The 25,563-nt window shown below is 38.2% G+C and overlaps 1 protein-coding gene across 8 annotated transcripts in view; it reads right to left on the reverse strand.

Moving 5' to 3' along the window:
- The window catches only part of ZNF385B (zinc finger protein 385B), a 155,623-nt gene that overhangs the window by 119,779 nt on the left and 10,281 nt on the right, over nucleotides 1-25,563 (reverse strand). For 6 of the 8 annotated variants that reach the window (XM_040070376.2, XM_040070377.2, XM_040070375.2 and 3 more), the window contains exon 2: nucleotides 4,354-4,656. In XM_040070376.2, coding sequence (XP_039926310.1) covers nucleotides 4,354-4,654 — 301 coding nt within the window. In that variant the 5' untranslated portion in view covers nucleotides 4,655-4,656. Of the gene's footprint in view, nucleotides 1-947; nucleotides 1,052-4,353; nucleotides 4,657-25,563 lie in introns of those variants that run through there. The other 2 variants (XM_040070384.2, XM_040070381.2) reach the window with 2 other exon arrangements.

Genomic DNA, 25,563 nt, shown 5'->3' on the forward strand with positions numbered 1-25,563 from the left:
ATTTTCAGCACTATTCTTCAATGCCTATCAATAGTCTGTTCTATTTTTTGGCTGAAGATACTATTCACTTTCTACCTCTCTATCTTTTTTGAAAACTAATATGCAAGTTAGCTATATAGTCTATGGATCCTATCCGTATAGAATAATCTGAGTTCTTTAGTTGTAAGCCTCCCTGCCTCCATTAACTTGATACGTTGCCTAGACTTACAAATTTATATTTTTGCACTCCACAAAGAGACAAAAAAGCTCCAATAAGTGGAAGAAACCCTGCCTTGTCCATACTCCCTTGTTCTTCTCCCATGCCCAAAACTGCTGTTTTACCCTCTTTCTTCCACCACCACTACCTAGGCCCTTTTTATGACCTGATTTAAGTCACAAACACAACACAAGTCTAGTAATTTATGTATTTATTTTGCTATATTAACAAATCCCCGGCTGTCATTGCTGTGAAGCAGATCACAAAACTCAATGCTTATGATGGCCCAGTAAATCAAACCGTGACTATTTCCTCAGTAGTGCAGCGTTAGCGCAGTAACTCGTAGCGCTGCTCCCTACAAAGAGTCATTGTATAGGGTCCCACAGCATTTCCAAAACTGTCCCACAAGGTCAGAGATTTCAAGAACAAATGGGCAGAGGTGCTACACTACACCCTGACATCCCAATCACACCTCCCACTAAACCTACAGGAAAATCATGGGCATTAATCATTGCCACCTAGGCTCTAACATGTGCTCTTTAAAACAGCCTTGGACCCAGGGAAAAGGGACTCTCCTTTGCCCACTTTTAAATTTGGGCACTTTCTGTAACAAAAATGAAACTTTCCTACACGTTTCCAGAGATCTGTAAAATCTGGACTTCGGCAGGCATCTCTAATACACTTCTTTAAAACTACCCCAACTGCTCCCATGTTATCATAGGTGCGAAGGAGAGAGAGGCAGGGCACTCACCAGGAGACACCGCCCCACGGAAGAAGCAATGAGGATTCGTGGAGCAAAGCCGGCCTCACCTCCGAAGAAGGCGTGGGAGGAGTACTCTGCATCCAGGCACGGAATACCGCAGGCGGCAGTGGCGGTCACGCCGCATTTGTCCCCGCCGAGCCCGGGATGCTGACGGCGCGGCCCGGCACGGCCCGGGCTGCAGCGCCATCGCGTGGGAGCCGAGCGTCCCGGCTCCGGCCTCGGGCCCGCAGCAATTGACTCATCAGCGCGCTGGCGGCGCGGGGGACGCGAGCGGACGTGAGTTAGCGCTCAGCCGAGCTCGTGCCGTGCGGTCGCGGCCCCTGCGGGCAGCGGGCTCGGCCCGTGCTTTCAGCGCGGGCCGGCGGGTGTCAGGCACCCAGGGCCGCCGGCAGCTGCTCCGCGCTGCTGCAGGCTCCGGCAAGGCCTGCTCACTGCACAGCTTTAAACAGGCTCACTCTGAAATGCGTCTCCCCAAGGGTGCGGGAAACCACCCTTTCTTTCCCGTGTTCTCCATAGGAAACAGACGAAATCATCTCCGATTTCAACACACACTTCCTTCATAAATGTACTCCTGAGAGTTCATTTATGTCCCCCCGCCCGCAGCCTGGCCGTGCATCGCCTGTGCCTGGCCCAGGGAGTGGCAGCACTGAAGCCGCAGCCTGAGCAGCAGTAGGAGACACGGGGGCATGGCTGGAATAAACAAGCATTAACACAAGCGATAGTGGAGGCTCTAACACCGTGCGCAATCTATTTTCCAAGCAGACTAATCTTTTTTTTCCATTTTTCAACACCAGTGTAAAGAAAAAGAGGAGTTCAATGAGCGGATCAAATCACCCAACTCACCTAATGTGACCCATTAATTTCCTGATTGTGGCAATATAAACAAAAGTGGCTCCTAAATCATTATTCTATATTAAATCTTACTTGCTAGCAAGTAATTTTAATTGCGGGTAGAGGTACAATAGCAAAAGAGTTTGTATATATCAATTACTGGTGAGGCAAGATAAACTAGAAATAATTTTTTAAAAACTATATTGCTAAATAAATTTTAATTCCTATGACAATTACACCCTTCCTCTAAATACAAAGAAGTAACTTTAAACTAATCTCTTACATTATATTTAGACTTTAAATATATAAAAGTCCTTCATCTGCACAATTAAAGGTATTCTTGCCAGGACCTGGAATTCCAGGTATCTTAATAAACACTCTAATAACAGTACAACAATGACCACTAATAGCAAGTTAACAGCAACAAATCGAGCTTACAGTTGTAAAACATAGTGGAAGTCAAAAATTGAAAGGACATTTTCCAACAACTGAGGGCCACCTGTCACAGAGAGGACCATAAAACAGAATGAATATGAAAATATGTCTCATCTCCATTTATAAGAAAGTCCACCAAGTGTCAGGGAGAACTGGAGACAGGGATTCATCAATTCTGTCACACAGAATCACAAAGTTCTGGTTTCTGAAGTGTCAAGGAAAATCTACAGTCACCTCATTTTCCAGCTGGAATATTATTGATTTCTCATTTATTTTTTGAAGACAGAGGAAAACTCCAACCTGACACTGGCAGGAACTTTTTCAGGAAGTGTTTCCTGAGGTGTGCTGAACTGTGGTGCACTTAGGTGCTTAGTTAGAAGGGTGCAGCTATAACAGTGAAGTACGAGAGGGGCTATTTGCTTCCTTTGCACGTGGAATAAAATCTATTCACTGGTGAGGTGAGATTAATATAATTGCTCTCTTACCATCTGCACAATTAGTTCTGTTTACAATGTTAGCTGAAGAAATGGGAAAGGAAGACTTCCATTACAAGAGGTAATAACACTCTAGAGGACATGGATTAAAACTGAGCCTGGATAATGTAAATTTATAAGAAAATTAATTTCTAGTTATTTTAGAAAAACGTTCTTTGAGAACTACATCTCAGTAAATCTTGTTCTCCCACTGGTTCTTAAACAGTACATTAAATTGCTTATGTAATCACAGTAATAGTAAATTGTCTATTGTAAGGTATTTTTTTCTTTTAAATGCTGTGAACACAATATCCCTCAGCTATGAAAAAACAATGCTTATTTCAACATACACTGGATAGACCAGCATAACTAGCACACAACTAGGATATAGCCTAATAGAGAGATCGGTGAACAAAGTACAAAGAAACATGAATTTTAACTCCCAAGCTATGCAGTAAGCCTGAAGCATGTGCTCCAGCAAACAAAATTGTATTCTGAGCATCAGAGCATTCTTCGAGTAATGGTGCCAGAGCATCAGCTGTCATCCCCAGGAATGACAGCAAAGGCATCAGACGAAGGGGTTCAGATAACAAAAAGCAACAAAAATAGAAAACGTTTTTATATGTTTGCATTGTAGATCCACACACAGAGGAATCTTAAGTCAATCAATGTCTCACAGATACTCAATTCTTTTAAGAATGCACAAAATTAAGTAATCCAGATGCTATTCAATAGGAATTTCATCTTCTGAATCACAGGCCTTACACAAGTGATACCCTCATACTACATGGTTCTAAATCAAACAAAAATGTACCACAGACTTCAAAACAAGTAAAATTTAGTTAACAAGAAACAAAATAATTTAAAAAAAAAGTTAAATCCTTCAATGCAGCTTTACTGTTTCCATACAAAATGAAATCAAACCAAAGCCAGTGTCTTTATGTAGCAAATAAAAACAAATATTACAATTAAGAAAACTTACTGTATGAAGATTTGAGATCTGTTAGATTTTTCAAGTAGCTATGAACTGAGTCTAACACTGAAACAAATAGAAACAACCCACCCCTAAAAACAGAAAAACATATTATGTGCTTTGTATCTTTACATTATGCATGCTAAATGCATTTTGCCCAAACATTTTAGACTTTTGTTTTGCCTAGTAAGTAAAAAGTCTTATTCTGAAATACTTCTTACTTAGAGGTATCTTCCAACCCAAACTGATTCAGTGAATGAGAGTAGTTAAAACCCAGAGGGCTGAAAACAGAAAGAATGAAAGGGCCCAGCATGTAAATTCCAGCTCCCCTCCTCCATCGTTCCACTACTAGATTTAATTTAATAGTTTCTCCTGTACATGTAGCATCCCTCCAGAACTTTCTTTTGGGAACAAAAGCAGATGACAAAATGTGTAAGTACTTGAATCCACAAGAGTTACTTTCAAATATCTCAAGGTCCAACACATAATGGAATATTGCCTCAGTACCATTTGGCTTCACAAAAAAAGAAACACACCAGTAATTCTGAATATGGCAAAATATTATTAACTACTAGTATTAATCTGTATTAAGCTTAATGGTTATGTTAGGTGGAGAAGGCAGAGCTTAAAAACTTCCTCAGAATTCTTGACCAAAATCCAACATCACAAACTAATTATGTACCTGTGCTTGTACTTGCAAACAAAGTGCCAGGAGCTGTACTTGTAGGGAGTTTTCCATTATTTAGCTGCTTCACTCTTTTCAAGTGAGATTTCCCGTTGTAATGAACTTGAGCTTGGGCTGCAGAGTTCAGCTGTATATTGCACACTTCACAGAAGGAAAACAGTATCTTCTTTTTTTCTTTGTTTAATTGATAATCCTGTCTGTCATTCCTCAGTCCTTTTTCTTCAAAGACCCGTAGAACAGCTGGTTGATTCATAATCCCATCTTCAATGATGTGGTCAGGACTTAATGGGTGCTTCATACCTACAGAGAAAAAAGACAAAATTGTTACTAGATAGCAACGAATCCTTACTATTAAAATGGTGTTTTCTTTTTTCAAATGCTACAATGCATGACCCAACAACTAGTTCCAACAAATAAGGTTCCAAACTGCAGAGGCATTGCTTAATATAGAAATAAGTGTACCTGTGACACACCACAGAGCTCAGAAATAATAAGCTGGCAATATATCACAGTCTGTGCACAGCAACTTGCAACAACTCATTATTTTGTTCTGCAAGCTCTCTGTTTTAAAGCAGATTTATTATTGCATCTGTAGAGGAGGTTAATATTATTTTCAAATACATTTCCTCTGCCTTACTAAACACTGGTTCTAGAGCTTTTTACTTTCCAATGACCATAGCAGTGCCCACTGCTTCAAATGTCACTATTCAACAAAATGGAAGCCAACAAGAATTGTTACGGAAATGCTGGAAGACAGAAGACTATTCAAATGAGACTAATGAAGCCTTTGCACTTTTACATACATCCAAATCTTCAGCTTCATACAAAGATTGTATCTTATCTATATTAGCCCATCAATATCTTTACAACTCAAACAATTGTACAGAGGAAAGTCAGCTAGATGTTAGTCTTGTGCAAACTACACAAAATCATGCTAAATGACAGTCCCTGACCAACAAACCAAGAGCCCGAAATATTAACTTGCCCTAGAAAATAAAAACCTCCTCATCAAGCTGCACAAATAACAGTTTTATATATATCTATGGGAAAGTCCATATTTCATTTAAGGTATGGTGCTAAACCAGCAGAGAAGAAATGGGGAGTCTAGGGTAACTCATATAGAAGATAATTCTGTGTTCTTAGCTGCACAGCTTGGTGTTTACTCTTTTCCCCCACCAGCCAAATACTCTGGATGGCCAAAGGCTGGCTCAGAGAGCTGTGCACAAAGGCAGCTCTTTCCAGGCAACAGTGCACCTAGGTTCAGGTTTCAAAAGCAAAAGATTTTAAACACAAGGTCCCTTTTCCAGCCTGGGATCCAGTGCAGCACAGAACTTTGTGTACACCTACCACTCTGTTAGGAAGGAGCACTGAGAGACACAAACATTGAAAACAAAAGTAGCAGCAATCCTCCCCAGAAGAGTGTAGCATTCACAATAACACTAGAGCATCCCTCTCATAATCCAGTTATTACCAAGAGAAAATCTGTTCTGTTCTCTGGCACAGGGGTTTACATAGAAAAAGCTTCAGAAAAAGTTAGTCATTTATATGTTTATTTCATCACATTCCTAACTCTAACCCATGCTTAACATTTTAGTATTTGTACAGATTCCTTCTCAAGAACAATTCACTGAGCAGGTATTCTAAATGTCTTCGTTTCTTATAGGTGACAGTTCTGCCACCAAACAAACAATATTAACAATACATTAAGGTATAAATCACATCAAATAAAAATAAAGCTAATTATTAAAAATAATTGTAGCATACAGGTACTTAATTTTAAAACAAAATACTGGTGATCCTGAAAACCTAGGCTAGAGACTGTCATACTAAATCATTTAAGTGTAAGTATCATATTTCAAGGCCAGCAACCAAGATCCTCAACTCAGCTGAGCTAAGATAACATTTTCATCTGAAAATTTAATCTGTTTAGAGCTCCAGTATTTGTTATTTTTCAATGTGGTTTAAACCATAACTAACCTCCCCTAGTCCCTTTGTTTTCTGTAAATTTTTTATTTCAACATCACTGTTGTAGCTTTTGTTCTCTGAAGTAAAATGTTCTGAAACAAAAATTCTGTTACAAGTTGTACATACAAACCATTAGAGAATAATAAAATATGTTACAGTTTAAAAATCATAGCCTGTCAGAAATCTTGTATGTTTGGCTGCAGACAAAATAATCCAAAATATATTTCAGCAATAATTTCAATTATCTGTAAGATCCTAATGAAGCTCAGTTGGTTTGGATACCTTTAAAACTGGCAGAGGCAAACATCTGGATTAAGAAGCTGCATGGGTCAGAAGGAAGACTGATGGAACTGCCTGTAAGAGAACCAAAACCTTCCCAAGGAGGATTATTTTGGAAAGCACCAGGCTGGTACTGCATTAGCGTATTAGCACTGCAGCACAAGATACATACCCTCCTGGACTGAATCTTTCTGCTTACTTTCCTCCAAAGGAACAAAACCTTGGTGAAATCTGAGACTGCTCAATTATAGGCCAAAGCAGGGTACATGGGGAAAATCAGAACATTTGCCTCAAAAGTGCAGTCCTGACATTACCAAAAGTGTTTGTAAATATAGATGCACCCAAAAAGAACAACTGAGCACAGGCAGGAGTCACACACTGCACCTGAACCCTTAGGCATCCCAGCTGCCAGTCTAGAAAGAAAATTAACCTTCAAACAAATAAAAAGAAATCACTGCCAAGGTACACTCTTGTTTTAACAAAAAAATAACTATAAATTCAGTTTTACTACAAAGTTGTGTGCACAGGACAAATGATTCCCTGAAGCAATCTCTTACTACTAACTTAAGAATTTAAAAATCCCAGCGGAAATTTTAAAACAACCTTTGTTGCCTTAAGCTCTGCATCTAAATTAGAAGGTGGCCTGATTATAAGCAGCAATGACCTCCCAACAACTGATGGGAGCAGCAGAGGCAAATCACTTCTGAGAAAATGCCTATGCTGAGCTTAGGAGGGCTTGCAGCAGCATACTCTGACCAGCCCAGCCCTGGAGAGAACATGTACATGCAGTCAGAGACAGGACCATGCCAAGCCTCAGAAGTTGGCCTGTTCCTTACAGAAATCCCAGCCCTCATCCTCCTGGGATTTGGAGATCTGAACATTTGGTAAAGCAAATCACTTGTGTTTGAAAAGCTTTGTTTAGTCACTTCTAAGTTTTTTAAAAAGAAAATGTTGGTGGCAAACATACACTAAGATTTTAGAGTATGTCCATTTTTCACACAGTAATACAGATTTTACCATAAATGAGCACATCTTGTGGTGTATGTATGTATGTACTTGTTCAAAAACTAAAAAGATTATTACATGCAAGGAAAGTTTCCATTGTTTTCGAAATTTTTTCTCCTTCCTTCTTTAAAGTTCAGGTTGGAAAAACACACGTTTGAAATGTCCTGGTTCTAGAACATACAGCACAAGTACAATTCTGCATTGAATCAGTGTTAAGAATCTCACCATGAATGAGGTTTATCTTATACAAGCTAACCTTTGTTTAGAAGGCTGAATGCTTTAAACTTTCATGAAAGAAACATGTACATGCACATTGAATTGTAATAGGAAAAAAAAATCCCAAAAAAACCCTCCAAACCAACAGCTTTCTTCTTATTCTCTAAACTTTGTAGTCACTCAAATTTATGCAAGAACACATCTGTCAAGTGTGTTTTTTTCGTTTCAAAAGGAGCTTATTCCTGCCAATAGATGTGGAGAGTTCTGAGTGGTACTTGTTCTCACCCACCAGGAGTCAGATATGAAACAGGGCCATTTCATTCCTCAGGTTCACACATAGCTCAATAACATTATCATGTAACAGAAGCAGCTACCTGAGACTACAGTCAGTCAGCTGAGAATAAAGAGAAGTTACATAATCATTGCATTCTGTGAAACCAAATAATAATTTGGAGTAATTGTCATAGGTAGGATTGTGACATACTTAGAAGTTGGTTTAAGAGTAAGAACAAGATTAGGAGTTCATTAAAAGGCAAAAATGTTGGGAATTATCATATGGAGAAAATACATTTGATCCATCCTGCAAGCTCCCAGTTGTGTACAACCTTAATACAGCAGTGTAAGCCAAGTCAGCAGCAGCTGATACACAACAATATCCACAAATTAAAATGATCCACACAAAAATGACATGATTCTGTGAATCACACTGGACACACATTGCAAAGGTTGTCACTGTATTTACTCAGCAAGGATTAGACTCAATTAAAAATTGAAAGGTGGGAATGGGAAAACAAGAAAAACAAAGCAGGAAACACAGAAGATCATCCAGCTGAAATGATCCAGAAAAAATTTAAGCCTGTAAGGGATTGTATGCCCCGTCAATCTTTCTCTTGCAAAAACAAGTTCTAAATCAAACCAGATATACTCATTTTTATTCTGATCAAAATCATAAGAGGAAGCAATGCAAAGGATAAGACCTTTTCAGGTATTTGACATAAACTGTTACCAGACTAAACCGGGTTGTCGTCCCTCCATCATGTTTCCTGCCCAGTACACAGAACTGATCTGTCTCAATAGATTCTGCAAACAATACTGGAGCAAGAATAAGTTAGTGATTTATGACACCACATTAAAATTCTGAAGTGTCATGAGATACCCTGTTAGGATTTCTGAAAACACATCTTCTCAGCCTCTTGCAGCTGGCAAAGAAATCGAAGTGTGGATATCCTTTGTACTTGAAGCTCAAGGCAATTAGCCTTTCAATTTGGCTGGCTAATTTACTTTTAAACAGAGTTGTGCTTTCAGAGGAGGTACAAAGAAGTATTATATATAGTACAGTGCTGTAGGTGAGAATGTGCAAATCTTTACTCAAAGGAAATAAGCTTTGGTTATCCTAATGAATTAGTGATGGTTACATGATGCATTCTTTTCCTGAGTGCTGGTCTAAACTTTTGCAATGCCCATTCCTAATTAGTTCGTACTTCAAAGAGCTACTGTGCTGGAAATGTAATTAGACTGCTTTTCCTCAGTGGAACTGTGCCAGGTAAGCAAAAAAAAAAAAAAAAAAAAACCACAACTATTTTAACAACTTACATTTGGGCAAAGAGAATTTTCTCCTTCAGACTTTGGAAATAATCAAATGGGTTGCTGAAGACATAGGAACAAATACCAAAATTAACTGGCTTTCTATATTGTTACATTTCCAAAAATGTTCATTCAGACAGCTGGGAGAAGAGCGGGGAGAGAGAGAGACCCAGGACCTGGCCTTGTGCTGCAGTCCTCTTAAGCATCTCCAATGGAAAAAAGACTATCTATACAATGAACTGGTGAAGTCTCTATACATGCCTTAGGAACTGTGGTCTTGCACTGAGCAACTATGATTCCCTACTTTCTCATCTCTGCCATAAAACATTTACACACATCTCCCAAAAGAAAAAAAAAAAAAAAAAAAAAAACGCCAAAAAATAAACAACCCAACATTGAATATCTCCAAAGTATTATTTAAAAGAAATTCACTAGAGCTGTTTTTTACAAGTCTTATGACCTTTCTTGTATTTTTAGAGAGTGTTTCCCAAACATAGATAACCATCAAGAGGCATATGGTTTGCACCATCTGGGCAACAAGTTCTTTTGGGATACTGTGGTGAACAGCATATGCATAGTGCCTTGTGTGCAGTATCCTACAGAGTTAAAAAAGCACTGGAGACTATTTTGAAGCCAACCTTGAAAAATCCCCCATATGTTTAAGGGACCTGTTTTGTTTCAGAAGATGTGTTCCTCTTTCTTCCAGTACAAACCCAAACAGAGAACTGCCATGTTTAATCTTCATCTTGTTCTGAAATTCCTCGAGGAGGCATCATATCCCACAACATCTCCACCTGTCAAACTATTTACTACCCATCCATATCTGATCAGCTCTTGGTTATGGCTTTCATCTCTGCTTACAAAATACATGAATGATTTTATCCAGTTATAGTAAAAATTGGATGGTTCAGAAACATAAACACATTTTTATCTCTTAAAACAGATTAAGAATAATCAATTAGTCACAGTACACAGACCAAACTGGACTAAGTAATTTTTTAGCTTTAATTTTGACACTTGTTTATCGATACAAAGAGGACTAGAAACTCAGCTTGCTTTCATTGTGCATGAGAAGTTTTGAATGGTGTAGTATGACAAATGGCTGACAGACTCTTCAGTAACACATTTTAGAGCATTTAACATTTGAAGGAGATTCTCTTCAAACTATAAAAACAGATGGTTGTTTCACAACACAAACATTAGCTGTTCAGCACAAGGTAATTCAGAAAACTGGAAACATTCAAGTAGCTAGTATTTTGCTTTGCTTTACTAGCCTTGAAATCGTCCATATTAAGGAAACCTAAAATTAGACCTAGTGCACTAGACAGTGAGCTCTGTTAAACTGGAGTAAATAAAATTACTCTCAGCTTAGGTTATCACTGACTGCTGTTGCATGTGCCAATATCTGTAGTTGGCTCTAATTATAACACTGATCCTTTCCTCTGCAGCACTCATACTTAGAGATTTCTGGCACTCAGCATTAACAAGAATACAAGAATCTCTTTATCCATCAGTTTATTTGCCAGAGATATAGCCTCACCTGACACATCAGACTGCTGCCAAGCAGGCTAACCAAGTCTGGTGTCCAGACAACTATCCTGGATTATGCTTCAAGATGAACAGATAGTTTTACAGAATTATCATAATACTATTTTGCCTGATGAACCGTTTGACAAGTTGGTGTCTTCTACTCAGCAGTCTGTCATTAAGCCACTGCTTACCTTCAGTTAACTTGCACTCTAAGCAATCTTAGCTAATTACAGAAGAATATTTAGATGCCCAAAGCATCCAACACGTGGTTCAGATGTCACTTTAAACATTTGCCCTTCCCTACCACATGCAGAAACCTATCAGAAGGAACAGACCTTCCAGGAAAATGGTTACTCAGCTCCCTTAGCTTTAGCTACAAGAAGTCTTCTGAACAAATCCATATAACGATCCCAATATCCACACTGCTATCCCTGGTATGATATCTGCAACAAATTGTCCAGTCTGTGTTTTAGCATCCTCAAAAAAAAAAAAAAAGTTGGTTTTTCTTATGTTTATTTTCAATTTTTCCCATTTTCCGCAATCTGCTTTCTTGAGATCAGGGAACTGTTTTACCAATTATTAAAAAAAATAAATTGCATGATATTGTCTCTAAGAATTTTCTACAAAGTTGCTAGGTTAGGATTTTTACTTTTAACTTTCAAAGTATTGGGTCCAAGTACTATTTAAATCAATGTATTTCTCCCTAGAAAAACATAGAATAGCAACATTAATTAAATGTATCTCCATCAGACTGTAGAACTTGGAAGAGCTGAACACAAATCCATAGAGGGAAAATCCTGTAGAGGATATAGTTTGAATCTGCATTCAACAATAAAAGGACTACAGAAAATAGGGAGTTTAAAGAAAAAAATATTTTTATACATTTAAGAAGCTTAAGATAAAGCCAACCACAAAACAAATGGGTTTTAACTATTTGGACAACTGATTCAAGATGTAAGGTACTTTTAGTGAAGCAACTATTTTATTTATAAAAAAAGTTTTTCGTGGCATAAACTTGCAAAAATAAAGATCAAAACCTTCTGAAATAATCTGAGGTTCCTACAGGGTATTTGTACCTGGCTGTTCCTTTATCTTGCTTGAGCATTATTACATTTGAAGAGTAAATCAATCTTTGGTCTCAGGAAGTAAAAGTAATTTCCTACCTTCTTGAAAGTATCAAGAATTCATCTCAGCATAAAAGGAAGCCACAACAGAAAGTCAGGCCTAGTAGATGATTGTCTTGTTCTTATGCCTGACAATGCTGGGAGCTGAATATAAGTTGTACTGGAAATCATTAATTCAGGATAAAGCCTGGTAATGCTGTGAAAGCACTCTTGGGCACAAGAACTTTGATGATTGTGTGAAAATAATAGCTGGGCATGAACAAAGAACATGCCGCATTCAGAAAAAAATGTGAGATTGAGGTATATCAGCTTGATTGGAAGCACTAGGAATACAAAGAACAGAAAACTGCAAGCATGATCAGTGGCAGTGAATGTCAGTCCTAAAGTGCTCCTAAAAAAAGGTGCTCCCAGATTAGTCATCATTCATAAGATACTGTCATTGTCTATAAAAAACTGATTCTCTTTTGGAACTGAAAAATACCTGAAATCAATGTTGCCTTACAGTATAAAGGGACATCACACCTGCTTTGTCTTATTAATTACTGAAGTTTTGTGATCAAGTTATAATAATACTACCTAACTAGTGACAGACCATAAGAATAGTGGATCACCCAGTTGGAAGCCACCTGCAGGCAGGCCAGGTTAAAGTTAGCACTGACCTAAACCCAACCCTTCACTTGCCTTTTTCACTGTTTGAAGGAGCCAAAACAAAGCATATTTTGTGCCAACACTGAACTCAAGAGATGTCTGGTGAAGTTGAAGGTACTCCCTAATTCCTCCTTCCCATGCACAGATCTCTCCTAAACTTGAGCTGCCAGTCACCTCAGGCTTTAAGGGACTGTTGCATGCAAAATCCATTCTGAATACCTCTTATTCACATTTAAAGAAACACACTTCCATTCCTAAAAAAGAAGAGCTGGCCTTTTGCGAGTTTTGCTGACATTTCACACCCTGATCCAGAAATAGGGTATGCATGTGCTTCCATGCTGTAAACGATGCACTCTGCTCTCTCCTCAACTAAGAGCCATGAGAATGGGTGCATTTTCTCATTTGGCAGACACTGCTCATTTCTGTGCTTTCCAGCCAGTGTAACCATATTATTACTTTAATCTAATCTTATAAACTTTTGGACCTAACTCACTGTTACATTTTAAGTTTAAGGTAGTACCTGCACTAAGAATTCATGTGGCAGATTGCTTGGGTTTCTTCCTTTTTATTATCCATTTGTATAAAATCAGTATACTATTTGCATATCATATTTAATAGTCAAAAATACATGAAGATATTCAGGTAATATATTGCTCTACCATAAAACCTTCACACTAAAGGTCCATTGGCAATTCCAGAACCACTAAACTGCATAAACTTCTTAAGCCCTGCATTCCCATATATAATCTACATCAAGTATTGAGGAGGCATTGAAAAAAAGAATAGTCAAGTTAGCTGTTTGAATCACTAAAGCAGATGTCACTTCCTTAAACCATTGTTTTGTAGAGATCTGAAGACCCCACAGAAAGAAGGGCATGGACCTGCTGGAGAAAGTCCAGAGGAGGGTCACAAAGATGATGCAAAGACTGAAGGACTTCTCCTACAATTAGAGGCTGAGAGAGCTGGGGTTTTTCAGCCTGGAGAAGAGAAGGCTCCAGGAAGACCTTAGAGCACCTTCCAGCAGCTGAAAAGGCCATGAGAGAGCTGGAGAGGGACTTTTCACAAGGGTATGGAGTGACAAGACAAGAGGTAACGGCTTCAAACTGCAGAGGGTAGGACTAGATTACACGATAGAAAGAAATTCTTCACTATGAGGGTGGTGAGACACAGGGACAGATTGCACAGAGAAGCTGTGGATGCCCCATCCCTGATAGCATTGAAGATCAGGTTGGATGAGGAGCAGCCTGGCCTCATGGAAAGTACCCCTATCCATGGCAGGGGGCATAGGAGACTGTGGGGACAGTGATGAGAGATCTCTGGAGTCCAGGGAAGCTCTTGAAACATGTGGTTTATTGCACAGTTCGTTGGTGCAAGAGCTTTGCTTAAGCTGCCGGCCACAGCTAAAAGCGTGCCCGAACAAAGAGGCCTCAGTTCTGGTTACAGTACATTATATCTCCTACTGTGTTGTATATTCTAGTTTACACTAACCAACCAGTACAAGACACAAATGCTACAGAACTTACATACAGCCTAGAGGAACTACTACATTACTATACTGCGCTATATTCCAAACCCTAAAAGCTACTTTCTAGGCTCCTTTTCCCTGCCACCTTGGCAGGGCCCCTTCCTCCTTGGACCTTTGGCATCCTTTTGTCTGCTAGGGGTATTGCTCAATTAACAGGGATTTTGTCTTCAGCTAACTCAATCACTGTCTTCCTGCTTGTCATCCTACATCTCAAAGCTTGCTTTCATTTCTATTTCGCTTGTAGGTTTCACACCCTTAGAATCTTTTGCCAAGCAATCATATTTGTAAGGCTTTCCTGTTTCATCCTCTCCAACAAGGGGGTTGAATTTGGATGGTCTTTAAGGTGTCTTTAAGGTCCCTTCCAACCCAAGCCATTCTGTGATTCTATGATACCTATTTCAGCTGATATACAGACCAGCTAAGTGTGAGTAAAATAATAATAACACAAACCAAAATGGACGCTTGTAACTGCAGTAGGAATCAAGTTGCATGATAGATGCACAGATGCTTTTGAAGATGTTGGTACTTGATACAACTCAGAGTTTCCTACAAGGCCAGCTTTACTGTCTAAAATACTCTACATAAGGAACCTGTCACATGAATGACAGGCAGCCCTTCTAAAATACCAGATCTAAATAACATTTCTCAAAGCACTTCTGTTCAGGAAAGCGGCTTAGTGCACAGAGCCAGGAATAGAGAAGATGAGGGAAGTAGCCTGTGGATATCCTCATGGCTCAGACTTCTGTCTGTGCATCTTGCCTGAGGGACAAGGGAAAATGGGAGTAGAGGAGGGGCAGAAGATGTGCATTTCCATTCCTGTACCTGGAACAAAATTATGGGGTGTTTTTTGCAAGCAATTTCACACCTTTATCTCCAAACTGTCCCCTCCATTTCCCCATCAACTCAGAGTACACTGTCCAAACAAGGGCACACTTCATACCATGCATTTGTGCTCATCATCAGCATTGATTATGATGTGTATGAGGCATTTAAATATTACTGCTGACACAGTACCTGAGAGAATAAAATTTTTAGCACAAATGCAGTGACAAAGATTAAAGGTTTGTCAAGAGCCATTCAAGTTTGCCATCAAAATGAACGAATTATGGAAGATTCAACTTACACCCACCCATATTCCAGAGATCAACCCAAGGCACACAATTCATCTTTTGCTGATTACTGCATAAAGTGTGCTTCTCATGGCGGTGACGGCATACCAACTGCCACGTTAACAAGCAGTGCCTTCCTTCAGACATTTACAAACATCAGAATGCTTATTCATGACAGTCCCACATATCATCTGCCATCCCAGATGGTGACTGGTGGGATGCTGATTTTGTCCTAAGGCAGTTACCACCCACCAAGATAGTATATGCAGGGCTAAATAAAAAGCATGTGCCATCTGCTGTCAAGTTTAGAAGATTTGCTGAGACCTACTAGATTAGTTTATTTTAGATCAGACAAATCGGGAGCGTATAGCTCTCTAACTGCCCAATAAAATGAGAGTAAGTTGCACTGTAGAAGACACACAGTAAATTAAGAACAAGTTAAAATGTTCTGCTGGTTCCACCTACCGACCTGGGAGCAGCTAAAGATTCTCACTGTGATGAGTGGCAAAAGGCACATATGGCCCACAAGTTCAGAGAGAACCTGAGACCAGGAAGCAGTTCTGCAGAACTTACTGTTTTCCTTGGTCTGAAAAAAAAATTTAGGAATTTTCTTTCTTGCCAACAGGATTTTTTTTCTGCCTCTTTTTCTTGTGGTATATCTACTGGTATAATTTTGATTGCTGGGCCTGCATCAATTCTTGCCCAGTTCCAGGTTTTTTCCTACCCTCTTGGTAGAGTCTTCTTATCCTCCTGCTCATGCACTGATATATTATATATACACAGAAGAAAGAAAATACAATTAAAAAGCAGAACTTGTATGATATCTTCTGCCTGCTTCACAGCCAGCATAAACTCACTTCAACTTTCATATCCTTATGACAATTAATAGAAAATACAGCCATTTCCTCAACACCAACTATTAGGAACTCAAAATACATAAAATAATTCTGTGCATTCTTTTAAAATTATCTAATTAAATTTCTTTTTGTACATTGATAAATATCTAAACCAAGCAGAGAAAAAAGAAAAGTATATCCACAGAAGCATTTTTGCAATTTCTTTAAATCACCAGGTACATGAAAATCTTTCACAGGCAGGTAATTAACCCTTGCACAATGTTGCATCACTCTCTGCTTGAATGAAAAAAAAAAAAAAAAAAAAAGGCATTGCTTAAGCTGAGCCCTTAAGAAGTAAAATTTCAAAATATGGACAAATTGCCTTTAAATCATTAACATCAGAAGAACAGGGCACAAAGGAGGGAGATCGTGAGGGTCTGTAGTGCACAGTAATGAGAGAGAGGGGTTGCAGAGGTCTCTGCAGGGGCCCTGAACTGTCAGAGTCCCCTGCACTGCAGCCCACACTGCTGCACCAGCAGAGATCCTCCAGGAGGCCCGGCAGCGAATGCTCAAGGAAGTTCCCTCCAGAGCATCACCTCTGCCAGCATTCAGAACATGAAGGGCAGAGGAACAGAATACACCAGTCAGCTGCAAGTTACAGCTTAGCTCTAGAGAAAAAACAAGGACTACCTAAGAAAAAAAAACAAAAAACAAACAAAACAAACTGGAAAACTACAGGACATGCAGCCAGAGGCAATGAGGGGCAACAATGTAGTTTTTCCAAGCTCCTTAATCATGTTTGCTTACTCTTCTTTAAATGAGTGTTTGTAGAACTGTCAGTTTTTTTAAATCATCCCAGACTGCTTCATCTACCGCAGAGTTCACTAATCTGTGCATCCTAGTGCAGTTCTCTGTAGAACACATTACTTTATTAAATGGCCAGGTAATCATAAAAGCATTTAAAATTCAATACCAGTTATTTAACACAAAAAGTTCTGACATCAAATTAAACAAGTCACAGTCAGTCTTGTGCTGCCACCCTGCACAGAATACAAGGCTGGCAGCTGCTCAGGGATATAAACATCATTCCACCTGTCATTTTACAACTACGTATTTGAAGTCTTCACAGAAATTCATGAATACAGCTCCCCTAAAAAGTAAAAAAAAAAAAGTCATTTTTCAAAGGGATAAACTTCTGAAGATGGCAGTCACACAGAAAATTGGCCATTAATCTCCTCTGAATAAATATATAACCCCCAGGAAGATGAAAGCATGAGCAGAATATATATTTTTTGCACTAGAAAATGCTGAGGTCCACAACAAGAAGATTTTACTTAAGCATTTTCAGCTCAAGTTATCCTTCAGAGGCCCATTTTATTCTCAGGAGATATTTCTCTCCAGTCATTCACTTTTCAAAGCCCTTTGCAACTTTAGGATTGCAGTAAAGCTGACTTTTATACCTTATTGCTGTAGCTCTCTCCCTTATCTGAGCTGTCATATTCCCTGGAGAAATTTGGTAGTTTTAAATTTCCTCAACATTTTATTAGTAAAGAAATTTTTAAAACCCCCCCCCCTTTTTTTTTTTTTTTTTTTTATTTGCAGACAGTTGACTTCATAACACAAAACATCCTGTGATAAAAAACTTCTATTTTAGATCCTCCAATTAATGAAGAACTTTATCTCTCACACTGGGTACCTAGTTGATCTGTGCACAAATTGTCCTTTGCTGAATAGCTGATAACTGAACACAATTTCTGTTAAAGACAGTTTTAAACACACTTAAAAGACATACTTGGCCTTAAAAAAGCACAGCAGGTTGAATATGCCTCCTGTGTTGACATCACAAGCATGAGGCTTTGAAACTTGAAACATTTGGAAAGGCTCACATAGTAAAATCCAATTTATCAATCTGATGTCACCTTTGCTTATGACACTCCACTCACAAATTCAGAGCAGCCAGCTCTCAGAATTATATCTTGCAGTATTAGGCATTTTTCTTAAGCCTGGGTCATGCAGTCATAAAAATCCCCAGGAACTCTAGCTTTTTAAATATCCTTCTGATCCTGGCAGAGCTGACTAAAAACATGAACCCTAAAAGCTCAAACACTAGAAGGGAATTAAAGAGAAACCAGTTTCAATTCTCTTCTAGATCTGAGATGATTTTTGAATGTTCAGAGCTGACAATGTTTAGGCAGGAGCATTTATCTTCTCTCAGCCGTGCACTAGGTCAGGGTCTGGACTGCTGCTATGCTTTACCACTGTAAGAAACATAAGACTTAAACAAACAAACAAACAAAAACAAACAAAAATTACACCACCTCCAAACCTAAATTCTAGTCCTCATGTACTTCCTAAAGTCCAGGCACTGATTCTGGGTCAACCCTGGCTGATGTTTTAATTTCTCTTTCCCTGTGGTGTACAGTCCATAAATCCATCAGAAGGCAAGTGTTTTATCTTCCCCTGTGTTCCCACAACCTCCCTGTTTTCACAAGGGCATGAAGTGACAGGACATGGGGTAATGACTTTAAACTGAAAAAGGGTAGTTTAGATTAGTTATAATCTAAACTACTTCACTGTGAGGGTGGTGAGACACTGGCACAGGCTGCCCAGAGAAGCTGTGGATGCCACAACTCTGGAAGTGTTCAAGGCCAGGTTGGGTGGAGCCCTGAGCAACTTGTCCTGGGGGAAGGTGTCCCTGCCCCCAGCAGGCAATTGGAACTAGATGATCTTTGAGGTCCCTTCCAGTCCAAACCACTCTTTGATAAAATAATTCCTTCATTTCCCAAGACTCAGGAAGTCTCCCCATAACAAAACAGGATCTCCTCTTCCCTGACTAGAACTCTTCTCTGCATCCATGTCAGTCTGAAATCATCACAGGCGTTAATTAAATCAGTTTCCTGAACTCCAGATGGACTCTCATCAGTTTTGCAATTGCAGCATTAATGCTCCCTTATCCCTGAAAAGCAGGAAGGTTAGGAATCACTCTTTCATTTTACAAAATACTTCTAAACAATACACAAATCAAATTTTTATTTAATTATGCTTCATTAGGTATGGCAATTAAGTGAGAGTCCTCAGCTATTGTAATTAATTCAGTTTATGTTAAATGCCCAATTCAGTTGTTAGGCCAAATTGTCAATGAAATGCCCCATTACTTTTAAGTATTTATCAGTTCTTAGCTAACAAATGAATGAAGAAAGCCCAGTTCACCTGTCAGCAGAAACTGACTCATCTGCCGTAGCAGTAGCTTTCCTCTAGGAAAGCAACTAGAGTTCAGAGATATCACAAAATATCCTTACAAAGAAAGGGATATTAAGGACTTAGTTTCTTTACCAGGCAGTTTTCCTGACTGCATTTTGAATTAAACTGTAAAACCAAAGGAAAAGTTCCATACCTATTTACACTATTTATAGCATTAGGAATGCTTAGCAAAAGGATAAAACATAACCTAAGTACTAATGACTCCGTTTTTGCTCTCAGCCTGTAGGGACAGTACACAGGCTGACCTAATGCCTGCTCCTAGCGCAAGGGCATATCTTATCTAGATTATCTCAACAAATAACAATATTGAATAACAACAGAGGAATGGTTTTATCACACACTTTTTAGATACAAAGACAGACAAGATGGAACAGTATCATTCTGAAAGACTTTAACTCTTTTTCATGTGTCTATTTAGACTATAAACTATAATTAAGCACCACTTCATCTGGTCTCTTGCTGACCTTCCAAAATCAAACAGACAGATGGACCAGGAAACCACAAAGTTAAATTCTTTTCTTTGAAGATATTAATCTGATTTCTTAAATGAACATTCTTATTTCAGGGCAAGCACAAATTTGGGGGGAAAAGTTGGGAGAATGTGAAAATTTCCCACTGAAGTTCTTATTGCAACAACAACCCAAAAAAGGTAATATTGCCCCAGCACTGAAATAATTATTAAATACAGTCTACCTACACTTTTTTACATTTGATATCCTGAACAGTGTTACATTGTGGTCCTGAACAGCTGCCACTTCTCACTCTTAGGCTATCACAATGACATTTTTTTATGAAATGCACTTTCTATTTTTAAACTACATATCGGCACTCTGAAATTAAAAAAAAAAAAAAAACCAAACAAAAAAAAACACTACACAAATTCATATAATTTATTTTCAGTGATAAGCATTCAGCATTACCCATCAGTAAGCCTTCTGGAAATACGTTCGTATGGAATACCAGTTTGCCTTTTTTAATACTTAACTAGATTTCATACTATGTTCATAAAAGACATGAAAAGAAAGGACATCAGCTGAATTTCCAAAACCAAATCACCCTAACAATTTACCCTGGCATACTACAGAACACCGAAATAAATAACTGCAATTTCTTCAAAATAAAATGCAGAAAAATCATAATGAACTCGCTGAAAGTAGAAGAGAAATCTAATCAAAGAAAGCTGTGTGGAATAGCTATATTCTATACAGGAAAAATAAGTTATATTTCAAAGTAATTGTTGTGCAAGAGAAATGGGAACAAATAAATCAGTGTCCTACAACTCTGTCAGTGAGTGAACTCATTTGGGAACTACAGCTGTTGTGCTTTAGAGATTTGGATTAAAATCCATCATTATCTTTCAGTTAATACTCTTTCATCGACCAATCAGCAGTCATATGGTGTTTACCAACCCTGGTCACTTAACCCACTTGAATGGCCTTTGTGCTATAATTTGTACTTCAATACAATCAGATTACTTCTAATCTAAATGATTTGTGCCCTTTATGGGACAGATAAACACTAATCCCAAGGTTCCTAAAACATAGCAAGTCTAAACAGGGCCAGTATGGCATCCATTATTTGCCATTTTAATACAGTGTTTCATCTAAGTTGGGAAACACTTGTTTTTTATCATACTGACCCTGCCTTTTAGATACTCATTTCAAGCTTCTTATACAAACAAAGAAAAATTTATTAGCAGACACCACCACTCAGCTAAATCAGCAGCAAAACAATCAATATACCAATACATCGGCAAATTATTTCACAGGAAAAATATTTACTTTTTTTAAGAAGACTAAGCAAAGAGGAATGCTTTGAAACTCATTTTTCAGTATGGAGTTACATATTCAGTAATGGATCTCAGTCTCCAGGTATCAATTTTAAAAATCTGCTCAGAATGTTTTTCCAAGTATTCAGCAGTTAAATTGTCCTCAATCATTCCTGTCCTTCAGTAAATCTTGGATGACACTTGAAGCGATTGCACTCCAGCGCGAGTCGAGCATCTAATTACATTTAGCAGTAATATGCTTAGGCTCTGATCTCACAAATGCCTCTACACAGGTGGATCAGTGAGCATGTCCCTCGAAGAGGAGGGACCCACACATGTGTGACTGGACATAAGAATATCAACGTGTCTGTACTTCAAAAAATGCCAGAGTTGGGAACAAAAACAGTTGAATAGTTCAGTCATAACCTCATGGTGACAGCAAGTATGCAAACAGCTTTGTATATAAAAGGTATTATCAGTGTCACCATTTTATAGTCACATATTTACAAACATATATATTCTTACCTAGAAAAATGCCAACTTCCTGCAAAACATACCACTATGTGAAATAGAACTGATTGTATCCAAAGTTAAGCCAGAGTGACTCAGAATTGGATAAAATATTCCCAAAGAAAAATTAAGATGCTGGATGATCATAATAGCATCTGTAGCTACTAACTTACACAAATATGAATGTGTTTACTTGAAACACCTCACACAGGTGCTTGTATTTCATATTAAATAAAACTCTTTCTAGTTTAGGTCATTAAGTAGGCAAAAGTTCACTTTCTTATGGTGCCCTCATTAACAGGCAGGGCTGCTCTCAGTAGGTGACCTCAGCCTGCCTTGTGGTGCTGAGTGAGCTCACACACACACACACACACACACATAAAGAATCAGGAACAACCACCACTGCCAAAATTCTGGTTTAAAACAGAGTAACATGCTGACACAAAAACCTTTCAAAAGCCTCCCTCCATATTTGAGAGGAGTGAGGCAGAGACACAGGGCATGTGGGGCATTGCACTACAAAATTTTCCATTCTGGCAACAAGTATTTCCAGGATTATTCAGTGAATGCCATGTATAATCCTTACTGTATTCTGAAGATGGCCCTTGTGATGTTCCTTGTACTTTGAGCAAGTTCCCCATTATACATTACAAAGCAGCCTCCTTGAAACGTCCAGCAGAAACCACAGCTTCTTTGAGATTTCCCAGAAGTTACAGCAATTTCAAAAGTGCTGGGAAAGCTTCTATAATTCACTTCTGAAATGATAACCTAGCACACTACCAAATACAGAGGACTCATCTAGCTTTCCAAGAACAGTAATCTTTGTTTTTCACTAATTTCTCAAACTCTATCAGAACCTCAAAAAGTTGCACATTTCCTTGAATACTGTATTTGTGTTTAACTGCAAGCATGAAGTAAATGCAAACTGCAACTGTAAAACACAAAAGCACATTTTCTCTTTCATTGACATTTAAAAGGACTATATGAAAGTCCAAAAGCCAACTGCAACAATAACTTGCACAGCCCACTTGCACAGTTAGAGTTCTTAGAGAAGACTGGAAAGAGGGGGAGTGTTGTCATTTTTTCCTCGCATAACTAAAAATTCCTGGACCAGCTGTCCCAAAGACTGCTGGCTCCAGAAGAGAGTGTGAAGTCCAAAATACTGAAAGAAATTTTATGAATGTGAGAAAGCAACAAGATATTTGAAGGAAGAACTTGTAAATTCTACAAATCCTTAATTAATCAATAAACACCTGGCAATAGCAAAATATTTCTCTGTGAGAAGCTCAGAATTTATGTCAGAAACCACATCTCCCATCACAGGAGGAGGTAATAGTCTTCACTTACAAACTCAGTAGTTCATATATAAACTGAAAAGGTACCACACAGTTCTTGCAGATTAATAGCAGCAAGTCCAAACTTAACAAGAGGGGAAAAAAAGAGAAGAAAATAAAAGAGAGAAAGAGGGATGGAAGGACGAAAGGGAAAGGTATATACAAAACTCTAAGGGCAAACCCCAACCCTCAGATACAAACCAGGAAAGGTTCTAGCCTTTGTGGGTCCATAGAAATAGGACCACAAGCTAAATAAGGAATGGTCACTTCCTGAAATATGTAGGACATGTATATAGATGACAAGAGATTCAGAAATAAATGTGTGTTTGTGTCAGACACAGGTGCCAGAAACATTCCTATGATGTTACTGTACTCTCGGCAGAAGGTGGTAATTCTTTAACATTCACCATGCAGCTGCACAGTAAAAATAAAAAAAGGGCCTCATTCTGCTCCTGTATTTCAGAGGGTTCCTCACAGTAATTACTGAAAGCTGATGCCCCAAATAGAAACCAAATTGTTTCTGGTAATCCAAAGGAGGCTGAAGGCAGTCCATTTCTCTCATATCCCTGATTATTTACCTCTTTCCATTACAGAACACATGCTTAGACCACTTAAACTCTTAAGAATCCAGAATTAACTAATTTGAACAGTATTTGAATTAAGAAAATCAGAACCCCTATATCAAAGATGCTGTTTTACATATTTTACAAATATGTAAAACTAACAGAAGCATGACTAGAGAAACTTTAGGTGTAAGAGTAGTACAGCAAAAATCACTTTTTTTTCTAAAAACTTATTTGTATGGTCAGAGAAGCCATTTGGAAAAAAAAATTCTCCAAAACTCCCTAGCTAAGAAAAACAGTTGGCCACTAAGAGTTTTACAGCCCATCATTGAAATTATATTGCATTGAAGCACTCTTTCTCTAGGATTAAGAAAAAGTTAGATTCCAGATACATCAAACAGCTGCACTAAACTCAGTTTGAGCAAGAAAGATTACATCTGCATTTCTTACCTTACCTGCTATTTTTATGCTTTGTGGAAGAACCACATTCCCTCCTTGTTCCAATGAATTTATATGTGACAAAGAGGCAAACAACTGTAAGTCACAGCAACGTGGACTGTTATGTCCTTGCCATAATAAATGAGGAGATGTTTACAGCTGCTTCTGCAGCACAACCATTCCCCTACCTCCAGGAAACCATTAAAGGAGTAGAGGTGTGAACCCATTGCAGCTTTCTGCTTCATTAAGTCATATATCACTTTTACACTGGAGTCATAAAGTTATAAATCACGGGAGACAGAATGAGAGCTAATTAAAGAGTCAGCTAAGCATAAAATTTTGCATTGTTGCATGTCAGAGAACTCCAAAATTTGCCCTACTTTGCATAATGTATTGTAAAAAATTAAAAAAAAAAGTTTCCAGCAGATAGGTATTTTCTCTAAGAGCTGATCATTGCTACCTGAAAAACATCAATATTTAATTTCCTAGCACAGAAGCCCCATGAAACCCTGACTCATCCTTTTTTTCCTTTTCAATAACAGATCATTCTGCCTTGTATTGCAGTGCAGTCCTCTATACAGTCTTTAAACTTACTTAACTCTTTTTCTAATTAGAATCAACTCCTATGCTTCTGAAGACAGAAATTCACAACCCTGGAAATCTTTACATACACTAAGGCAAAGCATTAATCAAATGGATCTAAATCTAGCTGTTGAACTTCAGTGGAAACACTTCAGGCTATTTACAAAATTCCTTTACCAATAAAGCAATACTCATTTGAGAAAAAAAAAAAAAATCCATTTCCTGATACCAGATTTCTCAGTCAATGCAATTATGTTGGAAAAGCTCTTCTCTGAGCTTAGAGGTAAATCTCATGCAGACATGTTAACTGATACATATATCTCACAACCCAAGAGGGTTTTTAAGTATGCATAATATTACTGTGACACCTAGAGCATCCATTAGTAGGTGAGAAACTTGTTACACCGAGGCCATATAAAAATGGAGCGCGAGGATGATCCTGTAATTCCAAGAGCCTTTTTTCTAAAAGATTTTTATTTGAACAGATATATGCAGATATATGTTCAACTCCTATTCCTTCTTCACCTTTGTTTTAGAGATCTAATAATTGTAGCTACTAAAGCAATTCATCAAATGCAAGAGAATGAACCTCAGACTAATCATTGCCAATATACATTTCTTTAAAAAATATATATATTCATCAGTCTCAATGTGTAACTGCAAGGAATAGCCAAGTGCTTATATAGTAGTCTTATACTCAATTTTCCCAACTGTGGTTTCCCACTAAATACCTTTAAAAAAGGAAGAATAAATGTTTCTGTGCTCTAAATTATACCCAGTTTTGACAAGTAAGCTTTATTTTTAAAGGGCATTCTTCTTTTTCTTTTCCTATTAAATTAGGAAAAAAAAAAAAAAAAAAAAAAAAAAAGACTGCGTGCATTTATTAAACTAAACCTTATTTCTGGCTTCACCGGAAAAGGGGCGCAATTT

Source organism: Hirundo rustica, chromosome 7 (assembly GCF_015227805.2).
Source record: "Hirundo rustica isolate bHirRus1 chromosome 7, bHirRus1.pri.v3, whole genome shotgun sequence".
NCBI lineage: Eukaryota > Metazoa > Chordata > Aves > Passeriformes > Hirundinidae > Hirundo > Hirundo rustica.